Raw genomic sequence first — 22,936 nt, forward strand, 5'->3', positions numbered from 1 at the left:
AAAACAAAACAGGATTTGGGCTCAGAAAACGCAAACCTTAAATTTTATCTCCATTAATTTTGTAAGTTTGGTCAAAACTCTTCCTTTTTCTAGATCTCAACTTACTTATTTGTATATAAGGAGATTGATGATTATATTAGGACTCTTTTAGGAGTAAATGTCAGAAATTGAAGTTAAAGTACATTAAGAAAACAAGAAATTTGTTGGTGTACATAACTGAAAAGTCCAGTCACAATTAGCTCTATATAGCTGAGTCGGGGGGTTGAATTATGTTATCAGGCTCTGTTCTTCCTCATCTTCATAGAATTGGCCTTACTATTATTATCATTATTATTATTATTATTACTATTATCATTAGTTCTAGGCTTTTATCTTTTTATCTAACAACTTCTAGAGAGAATTTTCTGTCTTAATAATTATAATGAAAGAATGGAGTCTCTTTGGTCCAGCTTGGTCCATATGCTCTTCACTAAATTAATCACTACTCATTAGTTTATTATTTACTAGTTACTATTTAAGCTCCACTATAGAATAAGCACTAATTTAGACGTCTGTGATACAATGAAGAACTAACATAAATAATATACATGTATAAAAGTATAAACATCTCGCTTTCAGAGAACAGTCATTCAATGGGGCAGTCAGATAATATGCTAACACATGAATAAATATATATTCTTCCATTCTTGTCATGTTATTAAAAAAAATAAAGCAGAACAAGGGAATAAAGAGTGATAGGGCCCTATTTTATATAGGTTGACCAGGCAAGTCTTTTCTGATAAGGTGATATTTGTAATTCTTCTGGGAGAAAAGTGCTGCTGGGAGAAAAATAATAAATTTAAGATGGTTACTTGTATCACAGGAATAGCAAGGAGACAAGAGAGTTGGGAGCAGGATAATTTAGGAGGATAGTGGTAAAGTATGAAGATGGGAAGGTAGCTCATGTCAGATTTTATTTGTTTGTTGGAAATTCTGGAAGATGTAGAACATTAGAGACAGGAGAATTACCTAACTTATTAACTCCTGTTAGTACTTGGAAAATAGACTGTAGAAGCAGGGGATCTGTTGGGAGATTTTTCCACTGGTCTGAGTAGGAGATGATTGTGGCTTGGATTATAGCAGCTGGTGGAATGAGATGGTCAGATGGTGAATTCTTGCCCATCCCTTAATACTTCACTTTTTACTAGTCCTCTCTGAGGCTATTAATTATTCCCTACCTCTGGACTCCCCTTAGCGCTTACTTGCATTAGTTTCTCAAGGATTTACATCTCAATTTAATATTCCTGGATCACAGTGAATGGATAAATTTTACAAGGTATTTTGAAATTGGCTCTCTATAGCAGTTTACCAATTTCTGCTTGTAAATATGGAGGAGAACCCATTTCTTCATATATTAGCCAATCATTGGTACTTTTGGATTTTAAGATCTTTTACCAATCTGAACAATATGAAATTGTTTTTCCCTGATTAGTGGTCATTCGGGGTTCTTCTCCTATTTCATGTATATTTATATTTTTCTCAGAATTTCTGTTTTTGATGCCTCTGCCTGTAGCCTTCTGGGCTATACACTGTATAGCCTCTAGGGGCCATTGTACATAGAAACCACCGTGAGAATTGTGCCCCTAGGTTGCTGCAACAAAGGGACTCTGAGGCACCAACTATGTCTTACTCACCTCTCTATACAAAATTGTGTTTGGATCAGGATTTGGCACATTGTAAGCCCTAAATAAATGTTAAACTGAAGATATGGCAGTTTTCCTGATATTTCAGTAACACTGCTTTGCTTCCAACATCTCATGAAGCAGTAAAACAGTAAAGTGGCTTTACTAGACATTATTTTTATTATATCTACTTTTTTTCTGTTTTATTCTTATTGAAAGTCACATCATCAGGAAATTTGCTTGTCTATGTGATATATTGTGATACCTGGCTTGTTAATTCTATAACACGAGACTCTCAATTCTGAGTCCATATATTATACTGGAAGATGTACATTGTCATAGGTTGATAACTGAAATCAGGGAAAGGACCCTACCCAATTAACTGTGCACTTGAAATTGTCAATATAAAGGCTTTCATTTAACCCAAATAATTACGCCTGTGAACCCTAATCCTTATATTTATGCAGTATTTTTGATTTACAAAGGACATTCACACATATTATGTCTTTGACTTCCACTAAAACCCTGTGAGTTAAGTTGAGCACATATTATTACTGAGGCTGAGAGGTATTAGTATGTTGGTCAAGGCCAGAGAGCTAATAAGGCTGGCAAAATCTGATTTTAATAGGCAGTAATGTTCCCATCTATGAAACTAAAACATCCAAATTCATTTGCTGCTGAATGCGACCATGGAAAGCCATTCTATCCAATGAGACATAAAAATGGACATTGGCTGTGAATTTGTTTCGTAACACATTTCTTTTCTGTTTCATAGACACTAGTGTTCCATCTCTTATAATTTTAACCCTGTCCGGGAGTCCTGCTTCTGAGAATATCTAAAATGACCCATTTGGTTTCGGGTACATTTATTAAAATGTAAAAATTAAAAGATAGAGCTAGTAAAGGGCCAAATCAGGACTAACATCCAGGGTAGGCTTATGACTCTAAGATGCCCAATTTCTTTGCGAATACTCTTAAGGAGAAAAGTGGAATAAATAATTTGGAAAATAAAGATTCAATAAGAGGCAAATAGTTTGTTTGACCTTTTATTTTATTTTATTTTTTTCATTTAAGACTACATTTATTAAAATAAGGAAAAAAAACATGACTTAAATTGAGTTTTCCTTAATAGTCATGAAGTATAATGAAGTCACTAAAATGTTGTCTAGGACTTCATTTTTTATTACTAGTATGAACTACTGAATTCATGCGTTTGTACCAGGTTTCCCCGAAAACAAGACCCACTTGGACAATCAGCTCCAATGTATCCCCCGGAGCAAAAACCAACATAAGATCCAGTCTTATCGTACTATAATTTAAGCCCAGGTATAATATAATATAATATAATATAATATAATATAATATAATATAATATAATATAATATAATATAATATAATATAATATAATATAATATAATATAATATAATATAATATAATAATATAATAAACATAACATAACATAACATAACATAACATAACATAACATAACATAACATAACATAACATAATATAATAATATAATTAATATAATATAATATAATAAATATAATACAGGGTCTTACATCAATTCTTGCTCCAAAAGACTCACCAGAGCTGACCACAGGGCCAGGTCCCATTTTCGGGGAAACAGGGTAGTATATTAGGTGACTAGAAACACTCCATTTAAATTAGTTTCATTGATTTGCACATAACTCTTCTTTTCCTAGTGCTCTCTTTTTTTTTTTAAGTTTCATGTGTACCAGTGTAATAGTTAGACGTTTTTCATACATATCCCTCCCAAAGTGATAACCCCCCTCCTCCAACCTACTACCCCTCTGACATCGCATATAGCCATTACATTCCCACTGTCTCTATTCCTAATGCTGTACTCCACTTCTTGTACACACACACACACACACACACACACATATAATTATAGTTGACATTCATTGCTGTTCAGTTTCAGCTTCAGGTGTACAGTGCAGTGATCAGGGATCTACATCATCCCTGAGGTGGTCTCCCTAATAAGACAAGGGTCCATCAGATACCCTACAAAATCTTTACAACACTGTTGATTACATTCCCCAAATTGACCTTCATATCCCCATGGCAATCTTGTGGTTACCGACTGTGCTTTCTAATCCCCTCACCACCCCCCTTATCCCCACCACTCCTCACATCTAGCAAACCTGTTTTTCCTCTATGTCTCTGAGACTGTTTCTGATTAGTTCATTCATTTATTTTTTTCTTTAGATTCCACATATAAGTGAGATCATATGGTATTTGTCTTTCTCTGACTTACTTCACTTAGCGTAATGCTCTCTGGGTCGATCCATATTGTTGCAAATGGTAAGATTTCATTCTTCTTTATGGCTGCATAATACTCCATTGTATAAATGTACCACACTTTATTAATGCAGTCATCTACCGATGGGCATTTTGGTTGTTTCCATGTCTTGGCTATTGTGTATAGTGCCGCAATAAACATAGAGGTGCATAAATTTTTTTGAATTAGAGTTTTGGATTTCTCCAGATAGATACCTAGGAGTGGAATTGCTGAGTCATAAAGTAGTTCCATTTTCAGTTTTGTGAGATAACTCCATACTGTTTTCCATAATGGCTGCACCAATCTGCAATCCCACCAACAGTGCACAAGGGTTCCCTTTTCTCCACATTCTCACCAGCACTTGTTGTTTGCTGATTTATTGATGATAGCCATTTTGACTGGGGTGAGGTGGTATCTCATTGTGGTTTTTATTTGCATTTCTCTAATGATTAGTTAGGTTGAGTATTTTTTCACATGTCTGTTTGCTATCTGTATGTCCTCTTTAGAAAAATGTCTCTTCGTGTCCTCTGTCCATTTTTTCATTGGGTTGTTTGGTTTTTTTGGAGTTTAGTTGAGGTTTTTTTTTTTATATATAAATTTTGGATATTAACCCCTTATCGGATATATCATTGGCAAATATCTTCTCCCATTCAGCAGGATCCCTTTTTGTTTTATTGATGGTTTCCTTTGCTGTGAAGAAACTTTTTAGTTTGATGTAATCCCATATGTTTATTTTTTCTCTTACTTCCCTTGCCTGAGGGATATATCAGTAAAAATCTTACTCTAGGTAATGTCTGTAAACTTTCTTCCTATATTTTCTTCTAGGAGTTTTATGGTTTCAAATCTTACACTTAAGTCTTTAATCCATTTTGAATTTATTCTTGTATATGGTATAAGGAGGTGGTCCAGCTTCATTTTCTTTTTTTTGCATGTGTCTGTCCAAGTTTCCCAGCACCATTTATTGACTAGACTGTCTTTACCCCACTGTAAATTGTTGCCTCCGTTGTCATAGATTAAATGACCATATAGGGATGGATTTATTTCTGGGCTGTCTATTCTGTTCCATTGATCTATGTGTCTGTTTTTATGCCAGTACCATGCTGTTTTGATTACTGTAGGCTTGTAGTATAGTTTGATGTATGGTATCATTGTACCTCCCACTTTGTTCTTATTTCTCAAGATTGCCGAGGCTATCTGGGGTCTTTTATGGTTCTACATAAATTTTAGGATTATATGTTCTATTTCTGTGAAAAACGTCTTTGGTAGTTTGATAGGAATTACATTGAATCTGTATATTGCCTTAGGCAGTATGGACATTTTAACAATATTAATTCTTCCTATCCATGAGCATGGTATGTGTTTCCATCTATTTGTATCTTCTTTAACTTCTCTCTTCAGTGTCTTATTCTTACTGACCTTTTAGTCTAGTGGTTATAGTTATCAACTTAAATGTCCCAAGATTGGGACATATTTTTCAAATTGATAAACCATGTAAAACTGATGTTTGATTACTCTCTTCTCTTCAAAACACTTTCTTCATTCCAGATCTCTACACTCCTGTTTTTATTATTTTTTTTTTACTGCCTACTGAACATCTCTACTTAGATGTGGAATTGGATCTTAAACTTAACATGTCCAAAGTGAAACTATTGCTTTTCTCTTCCAGACCTACTGTCCTACATTCTTCCCTCTCTTGGTTTTTGGTAGCTTTCTCCCATCAATTGCTCAGGCCCTAAATCTTGGTCATCTTTGAGTCTTTTGTTTTAATCTCACACTTCACATCCAGTTAATCAGCAAAACCTGCTGGCTCTACTTTAATATTCAGATTTAACAACTTCTTACTATCCATTGCTATCACCAAACCACCTCTTGCCAGGATTATTGTGATAACCTCTATCTGAACTCACTGCTTTTCCTCCTTGCCCTCTTATAGTCTATTCTCAACACGACAGATACAAATGATCCTACTACATCATAATTTAGATCTTGTGTCTCCTCTGCTCAAAACCTAAAAATATCTTTCCCTTTTAGTGGAAGGATGCAGTCCTTACAGTGGTCCACCATGCTCTGATTAGAGTGTAGATTCCTCTTCCTTTTATGCCTTCATCTCCTATTACTCTCTTTTGAACTTAATCCATTCTAGCTACACTGGCCTTTTTGGCATGGGTCCCACTCCAGAGATTTAATTATGTAGAAAGACTGAGGATTCTGATGTATCTGCTTAATTTAAGGGGAGTTCAAATCAATCTGACAATAATCTTGATCTCTCACCCATCATGCTAATGCATGAGAGTTCACATAGAGCTGCAAACCTTTGTTCACAGGCCTGTTTCTTCAGTATGAAAATTGTCCAGGGAGAGGTTATAATTAAGACTTTATCAATAATTGATATTTTCAGATAGCAAGTGAATGCATTTCATCACTTGCTTTCCTAGGAGGTAGTTTTGACAATATCATTACAAACACAATAATGGATCTCTGGCCCACAATCTTTCACTCTTCCCCCTTGTGAGTAACCACTGAAGCTTGCACAATGTTTTCCAGTTGGCTATTTTATCATTTAATTCTTCACTGAAGTATGTCCCCTTTTTATGGATGAAGAAAATCAAATGACTTCTCCTGGCATTCTCTTGTACCATCAGTCGCAATGATGAAGGAGCTCAGTTTGAGGGAAAAAGGGCATTCTAGCAGGTAGAGTCATTCAGATATTTGCTAGATGGCCCAGAGGCACCAAAGCTCTGTCCCAGGAACAGAGTGAGTCAGATCCTATCCCAAGTCATCTTCTTTTGCAAGCACGGCGATCTTGAAATAATGATTAGAAAAACAAGGCAAGGAGCTATATTTTTATTAAAAAAAAACAAAACCAACAACTTATTGAAAAAGAATAATGATTTATACAAACTCCCATACAAACCTCTATAATATCTATTGGGTCTGTTTCAGGTGTAGTAGCAGAGTACAAAAATATCAAAATTGAATAAATTCTGGTGTAATACTTCTGTTGGTCATTTTGGATTATAGAGTCCTTTGTAGAGTTTAGCAACTAAACACCACATGCATTTATATTCACACATCGTTAGGATCTATGGATGTAGCGAAGGCACTTTGAAGCATAGACTCTCAGATTTGGAAGACACAGTAAAATTTACTAGGTTCAAGTCCTCATATGTTGCAGTTCTTTGGATAACTTTTCCATATAGTTTCACTATGAATTACCACCCCCTATGAATTACCCCAGCAGTGTCACTAGCTAACAGCAACACCTCCAACCGCATCACTTAACAGATAATACACCTTGAGTACCCTTGGAAGTTATCATAATTCAAATAAATCTTCCATACTTTGGCTTTGCCAACACTTACACTTCTGTTTTACCCATTGTATCTGCAGACTTGTCCCAGGTCAAGTCTGTATTCCTAAAAGTAGAAAAAAATAGCCACACAAAGCATCAGGCCACGCTGACTGAAGAAACTGACTTCCTTAGAATCCTCTTCACTTAGTAAACTGAATCTCACTGTAGTGTCTTATCACTTGAGAGATTGGTTAAGGCAAGACCCATTTCTTAAAATTTCTCTTTTCAATCATTTGAAAAGTAATCCAAAACCTATGCCTAAATTCCTTAGTTTTTTTTTTTTTGTTTGTTTGTTTTTTTGCCTAGTATGGTACTTTTCACTTTACAAACCACATTTGCATATATTCCATCTCACTGAATTTCCACAAAAGCCCTGCGAGGTAGGCAGGTCAGGATTTACACTCCCCTTTTTACAGATGAAACAATAAATCTAGGGCAGCCAAGTGCCTTGCCCAAACTCAGACAGTAATTGATAGCACCAAGACTCCAATCAGGTCTCCAGACACCAACACCAACACCCTTTTCATTACATCATCTTGCTCAAATGAAGTAGTATTTTCCACAGACTGGAAAACGAAGAGCAATTGTTCACATGGAACAGAGCCCCAGCAACAGGCTTGACACAGCTGAAAGAAAAGAAATGGACTGGAGGAGAAGAGAAGGTGCTGAACAATGTGAAGGCGTGTGTGTAGGTTTGCATCAATGACTTCCAACAGCCAATTGGGCAAATAAAAACATTAGTTAGACATATTTCATGTTCAAAGAATGAGTATAATACCAACTAATTAATACTCACACCACCTCCACCAGCTAGTTAAGTATCATTATCTCAATTTTACAGATGAGAAAAGAGGAGACAGATCAGTGACTTGCTTACAGCTACAGAGAGAATATTTGTCACCAGATTATCACTACAGAAAATCTAGCACTTCATGAAGACAAACAGACCAAACCTCTCTGGGGAGAGGTAAACTACATGATAATTACATATGAAAAAAACAGTACAGGTGAAGGGAGTGGGTAGGAAACTGTAGTTAGGAAGATTTACAACTGTAAATAAGTCGCTTGAAAATTCCGTCAATAAAATTGTGTTACAACACTAGGGAAAGCAGCTACTCAATGAAACAAATATTTTCAAAGCAAACAACTGCTACAGGTCAGAGTACAGAGATCAGGTGGAAAGATCAACGGGGATATATTATCTGGTCATGCAGAATGATTTGCCCCCAAAGTTCTGAGTTGTAAGGTAATCTTATTGATTTTAGAAATTAAATAGTAGGCTTATGAAATGTGTTATTAGATTCAAGAGTTAAGCCCAACCTAATAAAAAACAAATAAAGGTATGAAGAATGACTGATGACAAAGCAAGTGCTATAAGATCACGGTAAAAAAAAAAAAAAGAAGTATACGAAAGGGCACATGTGAAGAATTGAAAGAATCGGTACTTGGTATAGTAGGTTAGGTCTGATGTGAAAGACACTAAAGCTGATAAAGGAGGGTGAATGATATTTGACTTAATATATATATATATATATATATATATATATATATATATATATATATATAAAAAGAAGGGACATACCAAATACACTGCTTATTTAAACAATATAGACTTAAATATATATTTTAAGATATATTTTAAGTATGCTGGTGACAACATAAGAAGAGATTCTACTATCTAATTTTTTTAATAGAAAAACATGTATATCTACATATCTATATTTAAGGAGCTCTTCTTCCCCACATTTGAGATAATTACTCAATGGGAAGCAGTAATACAAGTGGAAAATGATTCCCTCCCATATTAAAGAAAGGAGATAAAATAGGACTAAGTTATTTTTAGCAATGGGTATTTAAAAAAAAAAGTTTGTTTGTTTGTTTGTCATACCACAGTTCAGACTACAATAGTCAAAGTTCAAGGTCTTAAAGTCAATGAGAGTATTTCAATGTCCATTTTCTGTTTGTTCCAACAAGGCTGTCTCCTTTTGCTTGTGTCACACGTAGTCTTTCCCACTGGAAGGTGCAGGTTTTGGATAGGGCCGTGGTGTTGGGTAAGATGTTGATTCTCGGGGACAGGAACAGCAAAGTAGGGCCCCTCCCAGAAGGCACAGAGAAGCAGCAGCCCAGCCAGTGAAGAGAGCTGGACCAAATTCATACCTAAAGAAACAAGACAATGCATTTGCTTAATCAATGAATCATTGGAATTTTTTCTAATATAATTAAGTAAAGAAACCAGTATCATACTCCACTGAAAATAACCCTGCATGATCCCTGGGGGAAGCACTTTCAGGTTTGGAAACACACACAAAAATGTTTACATTACAGTTGTTGACAATTTGCAATAGTAGATAAGGCAATACGGCATGCAATACCAGCTTAGTTATACAAATATTTCCAAAGACCTTTCTGTGTGTAGGAGTCTTATAAAGCATGTTTATATACTTTAAAAGTCAGGTTTGGACTATGGTTCCTAGGCTAAAGCTTAACAAGTCATGCTATGGCCCCGTAGCAACCATATTCTACAAAGAGACTGCTAGAGTGTTAGACTCTTAGAGTTTTTAATAGTTGATCCTAGGTACCTATATACACTGAAATCTGAAATTAATGGTTTTGTAAAAAAGACTTCTAAGCATCCCGTGGACAATTGAAGATTATGCTGATCCAGGTGGATGTACTAAGCCAGACTCTTAGGAAGAGGTTTTGTGACTGACTGTGGACAGCAGAGGTTGACAAGGCTGGATCTACAGTTGTAAGGCCTGGGTTTAGATCCTGATGCAAACTCTTCAACTGCTGCAATTGTAGGCTAGTAATTTTACCTTTCTACCTCAGTTTCTTTTTCTCTTGAAACAGGATAATCCAATCTGCATTACTGGACTACTTTCAGGATCATGTGAGACAACGTAAATAACAAATATACAGTGCCTAGCAATTTATAAAGTGCTTTCACATCTATCACTGCTAAAATTTTAGTCTGTTGACCTCTAGCAGTTTCTGTCCCTACATTGTAAATCTTATGGGATGGGCTCTAACACAATCACTGCACTATGTGTTCTCCTCTACCTCGGTGATTATATAAAAAGAATCACACCTTATCTATCCAACCACTGTGATTTTTTTATCCATTCATCCTAGCACTCAACAAGCAATAATTACATCTTAACATCCTGACTCTAAATGTAGTTATTAGGTTTTAAAGACATGAACACAGTGAGACAAAGAGCTTTGTCCCGATCAAAGAGTGTTCTTACATGAGAGCCAAGAATTAGCTCTTTAACTTTCAGCCACAACCTGCAATATTAAGAAAGACGACCTTTGTAAAGTCAATTTTATAGTTGTGAGGGGACATAAAATTTCAAAGTAGTATCACAAGTTATGTTTTCATAAATAAACATTTTTCATAAATAAAGTTAAACTTGGGAATGGAGTATTACTCATTAACTTCTACGGTAGTACCATTTGTTTCCATCATAAACTGTGCTAGTTACAAATACTTGCAATTAAGTGTTATATCAGAATATACTTCAAAAAGGGCAGTTTAAATATAGTACCTTTATTAATATTTAAAAAAAAAAGAATAAAGGTCCAGCACACTGTTGCAAAGTATAAAGCTTGAAACTTTTCTGCTTTAAGTGTGTTCTATCATCAGTATAAGCTGTCACAGCAATACTCAGACCTGTTTTAACATGAGTCACAGGCATTCAAATTATTTTCAAGTTTGACATAAAATTCCAGAAAGCAAATCTGGGAAGCTGTGGCACTCGCTGGACTTTGCAGAACATAAAAAGGGTATTTTCTCAGAAAACAAGCTATTTTACGCGTGAATAGCATTACCTGGCATTGACTGGGGTCATGGGGTCATAGAATTCTTGAACAATTCTATTGCCATACCATGCTGTGGCCACTAAAACAGTCAGACCTAGAAAAATTCAAAACAAAAGACCATTAATCACTATGGAACACTGAGCATAAATACAGAGCCCATTAAGTTTATACGGATTTTACAAGAATTAAATCTCATCAATAGTGCTGACATTTTTAATTTAGTCCATTTTAATTTAGACAATTTTAATGTAGGGAGATTAGAGGTTCAGACATGATTTATTCCAAGTATTCTGTTAAGACGGACAAAAATATTAGGTCAGAGTACACATAATTTATACTCTTCATGTCATCTCATTCATCTGTAGTTCAAGGTCACTGGCACAAAGAATGCTTTTTAGAAACAATTCAGCAGGTTCATGTCATTTAAAATCTTCAAAGATATTGTTAGACATTAGTGTATCAAACTGCTTTTGATAAAACCAATGTCCTTATTAGGATGGATGAGTTGCCTGTAAAATGGTTACAAACCTTCCTACATTCTTCTTAACCAAAACTCAAATTTTACGTTTCTTCAGGATCAGAAGGAAAGTAAGCAGCTAGATAGCAAGGAAGAGCAAGACCTATCTCAGAATGGACCAGATGACCCAAACTCCTACTGCTCTACTGGCCAGACCTGCCAGGTATTGCCTTGAGATTTGCCTTGAAACCTCAGTGTCACATCAGATAAATTTATGCAGCACACTCCCAAGTTTCCATGCATTTCGTATTTCAGTAATACCAGAGAAACTCCTTAGTCAAAATAACTCATTCCATCATTTAAAAGAATTATAAAATATCTTGATTTTTATTACCCAAATAAATTAAATAACTTCCTTTTATAGTAATTCTAAGAAACCATCAATATCATCAAAAATTTAATTTTTCAGTGATCTTTTCTCCACCTCCTCACAAAAAAGTTGTCTAATCTAATTGCTCCTAATACTTGACAGAAAACACTAGTGCTTTTGGCTGCTCAGATACAACTTGAGAATGCTCTGGAATTTTTGATTCTCACTCCCTAGGAAATCCCTGAAACTGAACTGGGAGTGATGCAGTCACTTAGGGGAGTTACAATATGGCAAGCAAAGGAAGGGTGCTATGCAGTACATTTATTCATAGCCTTTGATGTAAAATTAAATGGTTGGGAATAAAGCGCCATCCGTGTGTGTGTGAGTGTGTGTATGTATATGTATGTGTGTGCGTGTATACACACACACACACATACATATATATATACATATATATACACACATGTATATATATATATTTTTTTTTTGACAGGAACTAATTTAGATAAACTGAAAGAAACTAAATCATTAGCAAAGCAACAGGCACTCTTCCTTCATTATTGGTTAAATCCACACACTATGCTGCAGTAAAGGCCTCTCCAAGGCCTTTCGTCAAAGAGAAAATGAGAAAAGAAAGTCTAATTCTAGTTTCTCCTAGTGGTAGATTATATCACTAGTGTCATTTTCAAACACAACAGGCTATTATATACATTATATATAGTATATGTAATTGTCTATTTCAAAAATAGACCATATATATATATATATAATGCTCTTCTATAGACACACACAAACTTATTTAAAATATGCCTTACTATAACACTTTAAAATGCAACTGCCATGTCTTTTTCTGGCTCTCATTTTCTCAAAGTTCACAAATCTACCTCATCAATCAGCACTTCAATAAGGCAACAAATACATAGTGGTTTTTTCAAGGCTGTTCTGTATGTGTTTGTTCTTAATTCACTTAACCTGTTTTTCTACCATTCCAACATTCCATCTCCACTCCAAAGGGTCTTTCTCTTCACTCAACTATGGGTACATTCTGTAAGTTCTGGAATCACATCTGCCTACCTAGAATGATGTTCTCATTTTTCTCCAGTAATCCCAATCCCATTCTTCACACACCTGTATGATTTGCACATTCTTTATGTTCCCTCTCACTACTCCCCACCTGTGCCACACATCATTTGTGGAAATGCCACGGAATTTTTCTGAATTACACAAAATTGTTCTGTAGTGTTTCCTAGCTAGGAGATAGCTCCCTTCACCTGGGGAGGAGACTGGTTCTAAGAAACCAGTTGGCACCTGGAACCTGAAAGAACAGACCGGTCCACGGTGAGCAAAGATCTCAAATTTTCATTTGGTTCCTGTTTGAGAATGGGAAATTCAGCTGGACTTAAAGTTTCTATGTCTTCAGATATTAGGAAGGTGAAACCACGCCAGAGACAATTTAGGAAGGGGGATGGGGCCTCTCTTACCTGCAATAAGAAATATCACTCCGCCGATGACAGCCATCCGCATCTTCTGGATCTCATTGTCTTCCATACACTTCATACATTTCATGCCAATAGTGGCCACAAAGATGGCTATGAGTCCCAGCAGGATGCCAACCACCATCAAGGCACGGGTTGCTTGCAATGTGCCTGGCAGAAAACATTTTAGAACATGTAAAAAATAATCACGTGTAGACCAACAGGAGAAGAATGGTAGAAGACCAAGTATACTTCAACATTGTATGGAGTAAAGAAAATGGAGCTAGGAGTCAGGAGAACTCAATTCTAGTGCGGTTTCTGCAGGTAGCCAAGATAGTTTCTTCTCCAGAAAAACAAACTCCGGCTGGATAATGAGTAAGAAGTCCTGCAGCTCTAACATTTTATGTTTTCAACACTAAATTCAAATTCCTCTGGAAAACTAATTAATAATCTGGTTGAATAGGTTTAGCTGAACTAATACATCTTTAATCCTTACTAGCAGAGTATTTCAATTCTGAAGCAACAATCATATGTATTATCCTTAATGTTAAACCATTTCTAATTAAAATGGTTTACAATATAGCTTGGTAATAGTTTTATATCTCAGTCATCAAGCCTCAGGAAAAAAAATGGGTGAATTTGGAAGAAATAAATTTGTCAAGAGATTATCATGGCTGAATAAACAGCATTTGCATCTCCAGTAACTGGGATGGGGGTGGGAGATATGAATGTCATTTTCTTAGAGCAAAAAAAAATCTCCTTTGTATTGTTACTTTACAACAGTATAGATTCATATTCAGAGACATCACCAGTTTTTAGAACTATTTAAACTGTCATATTGTAAAATAGCAGACAATAATTCAATGTAGCATTTCTCAGGATTCTACTAGTTTTCTAATTTCCTGTTATTTTCATTGGTGTACTAAGTCATGATCAAACAGATAGAGTCAGGTTTCAGAGAGTAAACCAGCATGTTTCTTAAAGAGTAAAAACACGACACCATCATGGTAGCATAAAGGCACAAAGAATATGAGCTGAAGCTATGCTGGTGAGATGAGTTTGATTTATAAATCTACTTCTAGATTTATGTCCTGCTTCACATAAAGATTATCGTCTCATTGACAGTGCTAACATGTGACAAGTATTTCTGCATATATAAATATTATTTACATTGTAACAAGCCATGCTACCTTCAGTATGCTGCTTATTATTCATGGGGACCATGTTTCTACTACGTAAAGTGTGAATGATAATATCTCTAACCAGGGAGTTGGGACAATTGACATCTTGATGCTCTTCAGAAGTGGCTGACATGATGCAAAGATTTTGTAGATATAGATTTTGTAGACCTAGGCTCAGTCTCAGTATTTCCCTAATTAACACTAAGATTTCTAAAATATCAGCAATATAATTTTTAATATTTCCATCCTTGCCATAACCAGATAGTCTGGGATAAAATCATAGTAGCATAATACATTTTTACTTGATTTAATTGAAAGGCAAAACTGAGACACTCCCCTCTTCCCCTCACATATCCACCTCCTCGTAAGTGTGTGTGGGCACACGTGTACCTACCCACACACTTATCTTAAGATTCCAGGGTGGTGTAAGAACTACTGAGTTAAATAAAGCACACATTCCATGGAACATGGGTTTACCAGAAACTGAAGCTGCTTATAAGATTATTGCAGAACTTCTTTCTTGGAACCCCACACCATACTGTGGTATGAAGAGGAAAGTACCGAGGACTCCACAGTAGGGAGTGTCCTCCCTTCTGATTTACCAATAGTTTTTGATAGCTAATCATTACTAAAAGGAAAATTAAAATAAAATAACTAAGCTCTCATACACAACACAGATTTCCAGACTTGTTCCTAAATTCCACTCAGAAGGAAATCATTTCAGGCAAAGGGCTGGCTGAGGGGATGCTGAAAGTCACAAAGACGATCCATGTGCCTGGAGAAGAAAGAGGGTGACCCCCCTGTCCATTTGCCTGGGACTGTCTTGGTTTGAAAACTACAAGCCCTGCATCCAGGGAAGACCCTCAATCCTGGACAAACAGCGGATCACTCTGTTGAAGGGTGATAGGATGTGGAAAGTCAAATAAGGAGAGTTTAACAAGGTGGTCAGAAGGCAGAGATCAGGCAGGGCTTTTCAAGCTAGAGTAAGGGGTTCCCAGTTTATTCTAAGTGTAATCAGAAGTCACTGAAGGGTCTTAAACGAGGGGTGACGGGATTTGTACCCTCTGTATAGAGAGTGTGATTAGTAAACATTCTTCCTATAATAGCCCCTCAAATATGCATCGCCTCTTATATCTTTCAGTCTCCTCCACTTTAATTTGTCATAAGTACTCAGTTTTCCAACCCTTTATTCATCATTTGTGTTGCTTTCTCTGATCTCTCTCCAAGTTTTCCACTTTGTTGGAGTTGTAGGGCCTCAATCAAACCAAACCCAGCTTCCATAATAATCATTCTGCTCTGTACTTCACGTAAAAGCAGCAGGCCACCAGCCCAGCAGGTCTGAGCACTTGGATCACAAGGTATTCTTCACGAGGAGTCTACTGGGCCTCAGTCTCATGAGTCAAGCTTGTATAAAACCACCCAGGCAGGGAGCACTGATGGATGAACTACTTCAGGGCTCCATCTGCACTCACCTGGAATGATTGAATATTCAGTTTTCAACGTTGCTTTTCCCCTTTAAGTTCTCAACAATAACACATTTGATTCATGCCATACCCAATTTACTCTTTCTACCTCTTTTTCAGCAATATTGTTATTTTGCAAAGCAATCTTTTTTTTTTTTTTTTCCACTTAAATCTTTGGTGTCCATCGACTTAGGAAATACCTTTATGTTTTACAATCCTAGATGGGCATCAAACACAAAAACTCATCTTGCCTCACTGGAGACATTTAGATGAATTCTTAACTACAGTGATATGTGGGAGGAAATCTAAAAATACAAAGGAAAAAAAAAAAAAGGCTGAGAATCAGCATGAAAACCCACTAGGCTGGGCATATGTAATGAAGGATTACAAATCAAAGTAAGCAAGTGTTGTGTTAGAAGTTATGAGGGTTATATGTGCAGATAGAATCTAAATTGCACCGTTTGAAGCTAGAACCAGCTGAATCCTTCAAATTAAGGTCTTATGGAAAGTCTTTTAAGTCAGAGATCTAAAATATATAATTGTGAGATATTTGAAGGCTTGGGTCAGATATTTGTCCATATTTCCATCTAAAGCACTAAGAACAGTACCTGGTAAACTACATAGATTATTCAATCTGCGTTTAATGAATTTAAATTAGAATACATCTTTATCCTTTAAAAATTCTAATATGATAGGTAAAAATACTGTGTTGTGTAAAGCTTAACCTTTAAAAACAATACTGAGAAATGCCTCCGTAGAGAGCCTGGGGATGCTGCTAAAATCTCGCTACATAAAGCCAGACTTTGTTTATATCATTAGCATCTAGTAACTCACAGAGAGAGAGAAAAAAAAAAATCACACTTTTTGCTTAACCTGATCTATTTTTCAAACTTTTCTAAATTTTTAAGTTGTACATCTAATAAGCTTCCAAGATGAGGTTTCCTAATGGAATGATGATCAACAGAGTGGAGACATTGAAAAATGTTTGAAAGCTACAAAATAATATTTTGGACTAGAGAGACATAATATAGCCTTGGATTACTAACTCTGACCTGGTCTGATTGGATCAAATCTAAGCAAACATGTTTCCTTTTTGGCCCCTTATATTTGCAGATACCTCTACAATACTGTTATCACTAACTAAAATTTTCTGTGGAGAAAATGGTTAGCAAATATTCAAAAGGCTACACTATTGTTTCTCATCATTATTCAGTAATACAAAGAGAAGGCTGTCTTTTAATTAGATTTAGCTAGACTGATAATCTTGAGATTTAAAGACCCCCTAAGGAGTTCTAACCCCTTGCAATCTGAAAGTATAATCTGAAAAAAATACTTACAAAGATCTCTACTTACAAGACAAAAAAAAAATAAAAAAAAAATGAGTTAGTAGTTACTGATAAACCAGTTAGGTTAATCAACATAAATGTAGAAAGGACAAGTATAGACAAGTTAAGTGGATTTTTTTTTCCCTGAAGCTTTTATAAAGTCTTATAAGAAGCAGAATCTCCTTTAAATACCTGACATTGTTCATGTTATTTATTGGCCATATCGCTACATTATTACCCTGTGTATTACATATCATAAACACAAAGAGTTTAAGTATATCTGCATCTTCCATTAGTCCCCTTTGCATCAGCAGTTGTTTAATAAGTAATCGGAAAATGAATGAAATGAAGATTGGGAAACTAGAACAAAAATGCTCTCTTCTCCCCTGCAATTAAATGGACTCATCACAGACCATCACAGAACTATATTTCCATGGCTTTTTCACTCGTTAAATCTTTCACTTTTACTCAAGTTCAAAGTTTTTCAATAGTCCTCATTGTTAGCATTTCCATTTTATTGATGCCTGCGCTGGTGGCTACTGGGTGTGACTTCAGATACCAGCACAGTCAGAAACTGAAGTGATCTGGGATGAGGCAGGACTTATCACTTTTCAGGATGTCCTGAGCCATTTTCCTTCCCCCCTTTACCTTTTTTCTCTCTCTCTCCCCTCCCTCACTTTGTCTCTCCCTTTCCTTTCTTCCTTCTTTCCTCCCTCCCTTCCTTCCTTCCTTCCCTCTCACTTTTTTCTTAGATTAATTGCCTCGTGATTAAATTTATGTTTCTATATTTCCTCTATGCCACTTACTCACCACTCTAATTAAGGAAACCTAAACTATGCCACTTCCCTTTTCCCTTCAATTGCTGCAGTTATTAACGAAGAACGTTGACACTGGGAGAAATCAACATTGGTATCTTATGTATCATCTTAGCTGCATCCCTAGGAACAAGATAGCTCACCACTTGTTGAATGGATGAATGAATCATGGATTCATCTCCACATTCCTCCCACTCTGCCCTATTTTATAAGTGGGGAAACTATAGCCTAGAGAGACCAAGTGGCTCACTATTTATTATACAAAAGACTACTAGTTAGGGCAAAACCAGGGTAAGAAATAAGAACTGATCTCAAGCCTGGATTTTTGTTTTGACTTTCATCGTGCCAAGAGTCAGAACTAATTTTTGAAACAGATCTGAACACCAGTGGTCCTATGAACACCCTTGATTCAGCAAGTATAATGCAGTCTGGGGAAGTATAAGTGGGTACCTGCCTCTCTGCCCGTGCTTCAAAGTTTGTCCAAGTTAGTGATTTTGTCTCTTTGATTGAGCCTGCCATGCTGGTGAGAGTACTAAGAAACCTCACCGACCATACTCATTAAGCACTCCCACACACATGTAGATTCATGCAAAGCAAGTTGAACAGGCTAGAGGAGCTTATAAACAAATTACAGAATTCCAACGTTGGATGTGACTGAGAGAGTCTAGCCTAACCTCCCATTTGTCTGGTGCTTGGATTTTCTCTACAACATTTCTACAAAATGCTTACTTATTTCTCGGCTTGTACACCTCCCACCATGCAATCTCCCAGGGCAGCCCAATCTTTGAATAGCTCTAGCTATTCAAGCCAAGCAAGAAGAAGAAATGAAACACATAAAACAGCCACTAGCTTGCCAAAAGTTTGCGAACAGGATCAAAACAAGTCAAATTGTCCAGCGGAATCCAGAAAAGTCTACTGTAACTGTATCTGCCACTCTCCTTTGTATATTCCAGCTTTCAGCCGCAGTAGTCATCAATGTCAATAAACATCACATACTTTGGATGGAATTGAAATTGTCTCAGCCACAGTAAAACCACAATGCACAGTGCGACATTTGTTTCTCCAGGAACTTTCTGTTACATTTTCATAAACTGCTTCGCAAGCAGTACCTAAAAAAAACCCTGCTGTATCTCATTTCCTATGTTGGCTCAAGCACACCTTATCCCTTTAGGTACTTATGGATTATGCTTTTCACAGCTGACACTATTTAGAACAGGGGAACAAGGGCTCTTAACATGTCTAATGCTAAAACCTTGATAAATCCCTGTGTCTCGACCCTAAGGTGCCAAGTGGGCTCCACTGACAAAGAGAGTAAGGTTCAATTTCAGGAAACTTCTCGCCAAGCTTTTCACCTAAAAGCACTTCGAGGAATGCAAACTTTTACAAGGAATACTACTTAAATATACAGATAATCCTGTGCACCTCTAGAGGTCACGGAGCTATACCAAATCAGCCAGTGAATCACCACCCCAGGTCTCTCCATCAGGTGGGTGTGAGCACCACTAGCCAGGTGGAAAAACAGAGACTGGTTCTGTGGCCCCATCCAAAGGCATCCAGTGAGTCATTGGCAGGTTGGGGAGAGTACTTGTGAGTCAAGGCTCCCTCTTCTGGGAATCAGTTCTGTGAGAAGGCCTCAGCCCCACCTTGAGTCATCTCTGGGTTTAACCAAAAAGAAAAGAATCTGATCTGGAGTTTAAAAAATATATATTCATCAGGCAGAACTCTCAAAAATGTATACGGGGAGAGGAGGAGGATATCATTTAATGCTTCCACCGCAACTGCAAAGACTATAACAGCTATATTAACTAGGAACAAATGAAAATAAAACACTTGAACACATTATCATATGCAGAGGTGACCTGAGTATTTACAACATGATGCAATCTGATTCCATGGGTCAACTAAGGAAGTTAAACGGACACATATTTAAACATGTTGAAAATGAACTATTGTGATCAGAAGAATCAGAGAACTCTCTAGAATTGCCCTTAGAACCTTGTCCATCTGCCAATTCCTCGAAATGACACCCAAAATGCCTGAAACCATTTCCTTGTATGTATTAATCTTTCCATGTGGAGATTCAATGATTACATAAAGGAGTATACCTAATATACTCCTTATATTTGGTGTAAAGGAATCCTAATATGGGGATTTTGAAAAGCGAAAACGACAGTACTCAAAACTACCACGCACATTGACTGACCAAATTCCACAGGTGTTCAAGGGGTTTAAGCAGATTCAGAACAGATTTAATAACCCCAAAGTATATGGCTTTTGCAAAACCACATGTGGGAGGTGAACAAAGCATGTGACGTAAACTGGAGCGATGACAACACTGTTCACCCTCAGCCCATAAAGGGCCCGGTGGGCTGGCTTGTTTGTCTAGGCAAAGACTAAGGAATCTTCTCCTAAGTTAGTTCAAAGGCATAACAGACACATGCTGCATGACAACTAATGTAATATCTCAAGAAAGATACTCCAGCCATGAATTGTTATTACCTATGTAAGTGGGAATTTAAGACATTTAAGACGTTTCTGACAAAGCACTCAAAAGCTTTTATTTAAAAACATGTTAAAAAGGGGTGGGGGGGGGGAAGCCATGCTTTCATTCCTCTCCCCACTATCTTTAGGAATATTGCTGTCTACATAATCCTTTCCAACTTGAAAGAAGCAAACATCCCTTACATAGAAAATCCTTTGTGGGAGGTGGAAACTTGGGGAAGACCCACCCTCTCTCTCTCACTAACTTCCTCCCAGGAGCTGACCTCTGCTTTCATTAGCTGTGTCTGCTTTGTGGCATTTTTCTTGTCTTTTTTCCCTTCACACTATGATAGGCGGTTATGTAGAACTTTTCCTTGTCTTGTCCCTTTTTCCCACCTACTACCAACCTTCACTTTCCAAAATAACACTAAACAATCTGCCTCCTCTGAAGACCCCTGGCTTGAAAATTAAAACCTTCAGAGGACATCTCAAGAGGCTTCTTCAAGGAGTTGTGCAAGGGGTGCAAAGAGGACTCCCCAAACTTGTTGCGTCTTAAAAATCAAAAGATTCAAACTTAAATGTAAGTAGATGCCAATGTAGGAATGCGACTTTTTATTTGAAAAGTCATAGTAAAGATAGACTGGGGGTGGGGGGTGGGGTGGGGAGAAAAGCTTATCTAATACTTAGAGATTATCTATTTAATTTTATAAACTTAAGAAGCTATCAGGCTCCAAACTTTTCAAGGCATACTATTTTCTTGTCCAAACACTACCATTCTTCAATTTACACAGAATCAGACTGAGAATGTCCAAGAGGGGCCTAAGAACTAAAGTTTGAATTTGACCTTCACCTCTGGATCTCCACCCTGCTCTCATCAAAATTTAAGATGAAACCACACCAAGGGAGAAAAAGTGTTACACAGGGAATTAGAGGCAAAACTAGAGCTTTGTTCTGGGCTTCCCTTTTCCCAAACCAAGGTTCTCTCCGTTTCCTCACGACAGAGCACATGACCAGAAGACTTGATCGGCTGAATACCGATAACCATGTCATCCCAGAACAGAATTGGAGGCTGGATGCCCCTACCCCAAAACGGAACCCCTGGGGGATTGGGATCTCCAGGTCACAGCTGTAGAGGTGGGGAATGCACTCACTGTTTAGATTCAGCAAGGAGTCGAAGACTTTGCACTGGATTTGCCCTGTGCTCTGTGACACGCAGGACATCCACAGCCCCTCGTAGATGGACTGGGCCGTCACGATGTTGTCGCCCGCATAGGAGTGAGTCTTCCATTGGGGCATCGCCGTACTGACGATGGCTCCCATCCAGCCCAGGAAGGCCAGGATGAAGCCCAGCAGTTGCAGCCCCGCGTTGGCCATAGCTCACTCGGGCGCCTGGGCTCGCTCAGTGGTGGCAGGTGCAACGCGCGGGAGATTGCGGGAGCGCACCCGGGGCTCCTGGGGGTGGCGGAGCCGCGTGGAGGAAGTTACTGCCGGGAGCTTTGCTTCCTGCACCGCCGCTGGAGAGGATCTAGGTCCGGGTCCGGATTGGCGCTGAGTCCGAGTGCGAGAAGCTGCCGCTGCTCCCAAGCTCCGCGACTGAAACGCCAACCTGCGGGGCGCCGCAATTTAAAGCAGCTCCGCCCCGCGCCCGGGCCGGCCGCCACGCAGCACCCCCTGGCGGTTTCAGGGCGGCTCGCTGGGGAAGCGGGAGGGAGCGCCCCGGCACTTGCTGGCCCCCGCGCCCTTGGCCCGGAGGTCCCACCCGCGATGTGGGGGCAACCAAGAGGATCAGGTACTAAAAGTGTTCAGGTGCTCGCTCCCTCATTTCTCCCTTCGCTCTCTTTTTCTCCAGTGTGCCTTCTCTGATGTTCCATTCATTCATTCTTTAGTTCCCCCAAATTTACTATTATGTGTAAACATTAACAATGCATAAAGATGAAAAATGGAACCCTCAAGGGACCCACAGTTTCACGTTCCACTTTTTTTCACTATCTTATTAACAGGCATTTGCTATCTATCTCCACCACCTCCTCCCTTCCCTCACTCACAATTCTCTCCCTGTTGTTCAGCTTCCTCCCTGTTCTCCTTTCCTTCTCCCCTTCATGGTCTCTTCTAGAATCATGTATTTCTGAAAGGGTGGTAAGAAATCAATATACTTTACAGATTAGGAAACTGAGACCCCAAAAGGAAATATGATTTCCATAAGATCACACAGCAAGTCAATAGCACAT

The 22,936-nt window shown here is 37.7% G+C and overlaps 1 protein-coding gene across 1 annotated transcript; it reads right to left on the reverse strand.

Moving 5' to 3' along the window:
- Positions 1 to 6,795: 6,795 nt before the first annotated feature.
- On the reverse strand, positions 6,796 to 22,308 carry CLDN1 (claudin 1). Its single transcript, XM_019743153.3, has 4 exons — positions 21,860 to 22,308; positions 13,450 to 13,614; positions 11,151 to 11,235; positions 6,796 to 9,476 (listed from the first exon to the last, which is right to left on the reverse strand). Exons 1-4 carry the CDS (start codon positions 22,080 to 22,082, stop codon positions 9,314 to 9,316), a joined length of 636 nt encoding a protein of 211 aa, XP_019598712.2. The 5' UTR covers positions 22,083 to 22,308; the 3' UTR covers positions 6,796 to 9,313.
- Positions 22,309 to 22,936: the final 628 nt, after the last annotated feature.

The sequence above is a fragment of the Rhinolophus sinicus genome, chromosome 17, assembly GCF_057876585.1.
Source record: "Rhinolophus sinicus isolate RSI-liver-muscle chromosome 17, RSI-T2T, whole genome shotgun sequence".
NCBI classification, from domain to species: Eukaryota; Metazoa; Chordata; class Mammalia; order Chiroptera; family Rhinolophidae; genus Rhinolophus; species Rhinolophus sinicus.

Bases quoted from the DNA above. Each gene is read 5' to 3' on its own strand.
- CLDN1 (XM_019743153.3), bottom strand. From the start codon at position 22,082: ATGGCCAACGCGGGGCTGCAACTGCTGGGCTTCATCCTGGCCTTCCTG. The intron at 13,615-21,859 runs GTGAGTGCATTC...GTTTTCTGCCAG, and splicing joins CTCCTTGCTGAATCTAAACA to GCACATTGCAAGCAACCCGT. The intron at 9,477-11,150 runs GTAATGCTATTC...TTGTTTCTTTAG, and splicing joins ATGACCCCAGTCAATGCCAG to GTATGAATTTGGTCCAGCTC.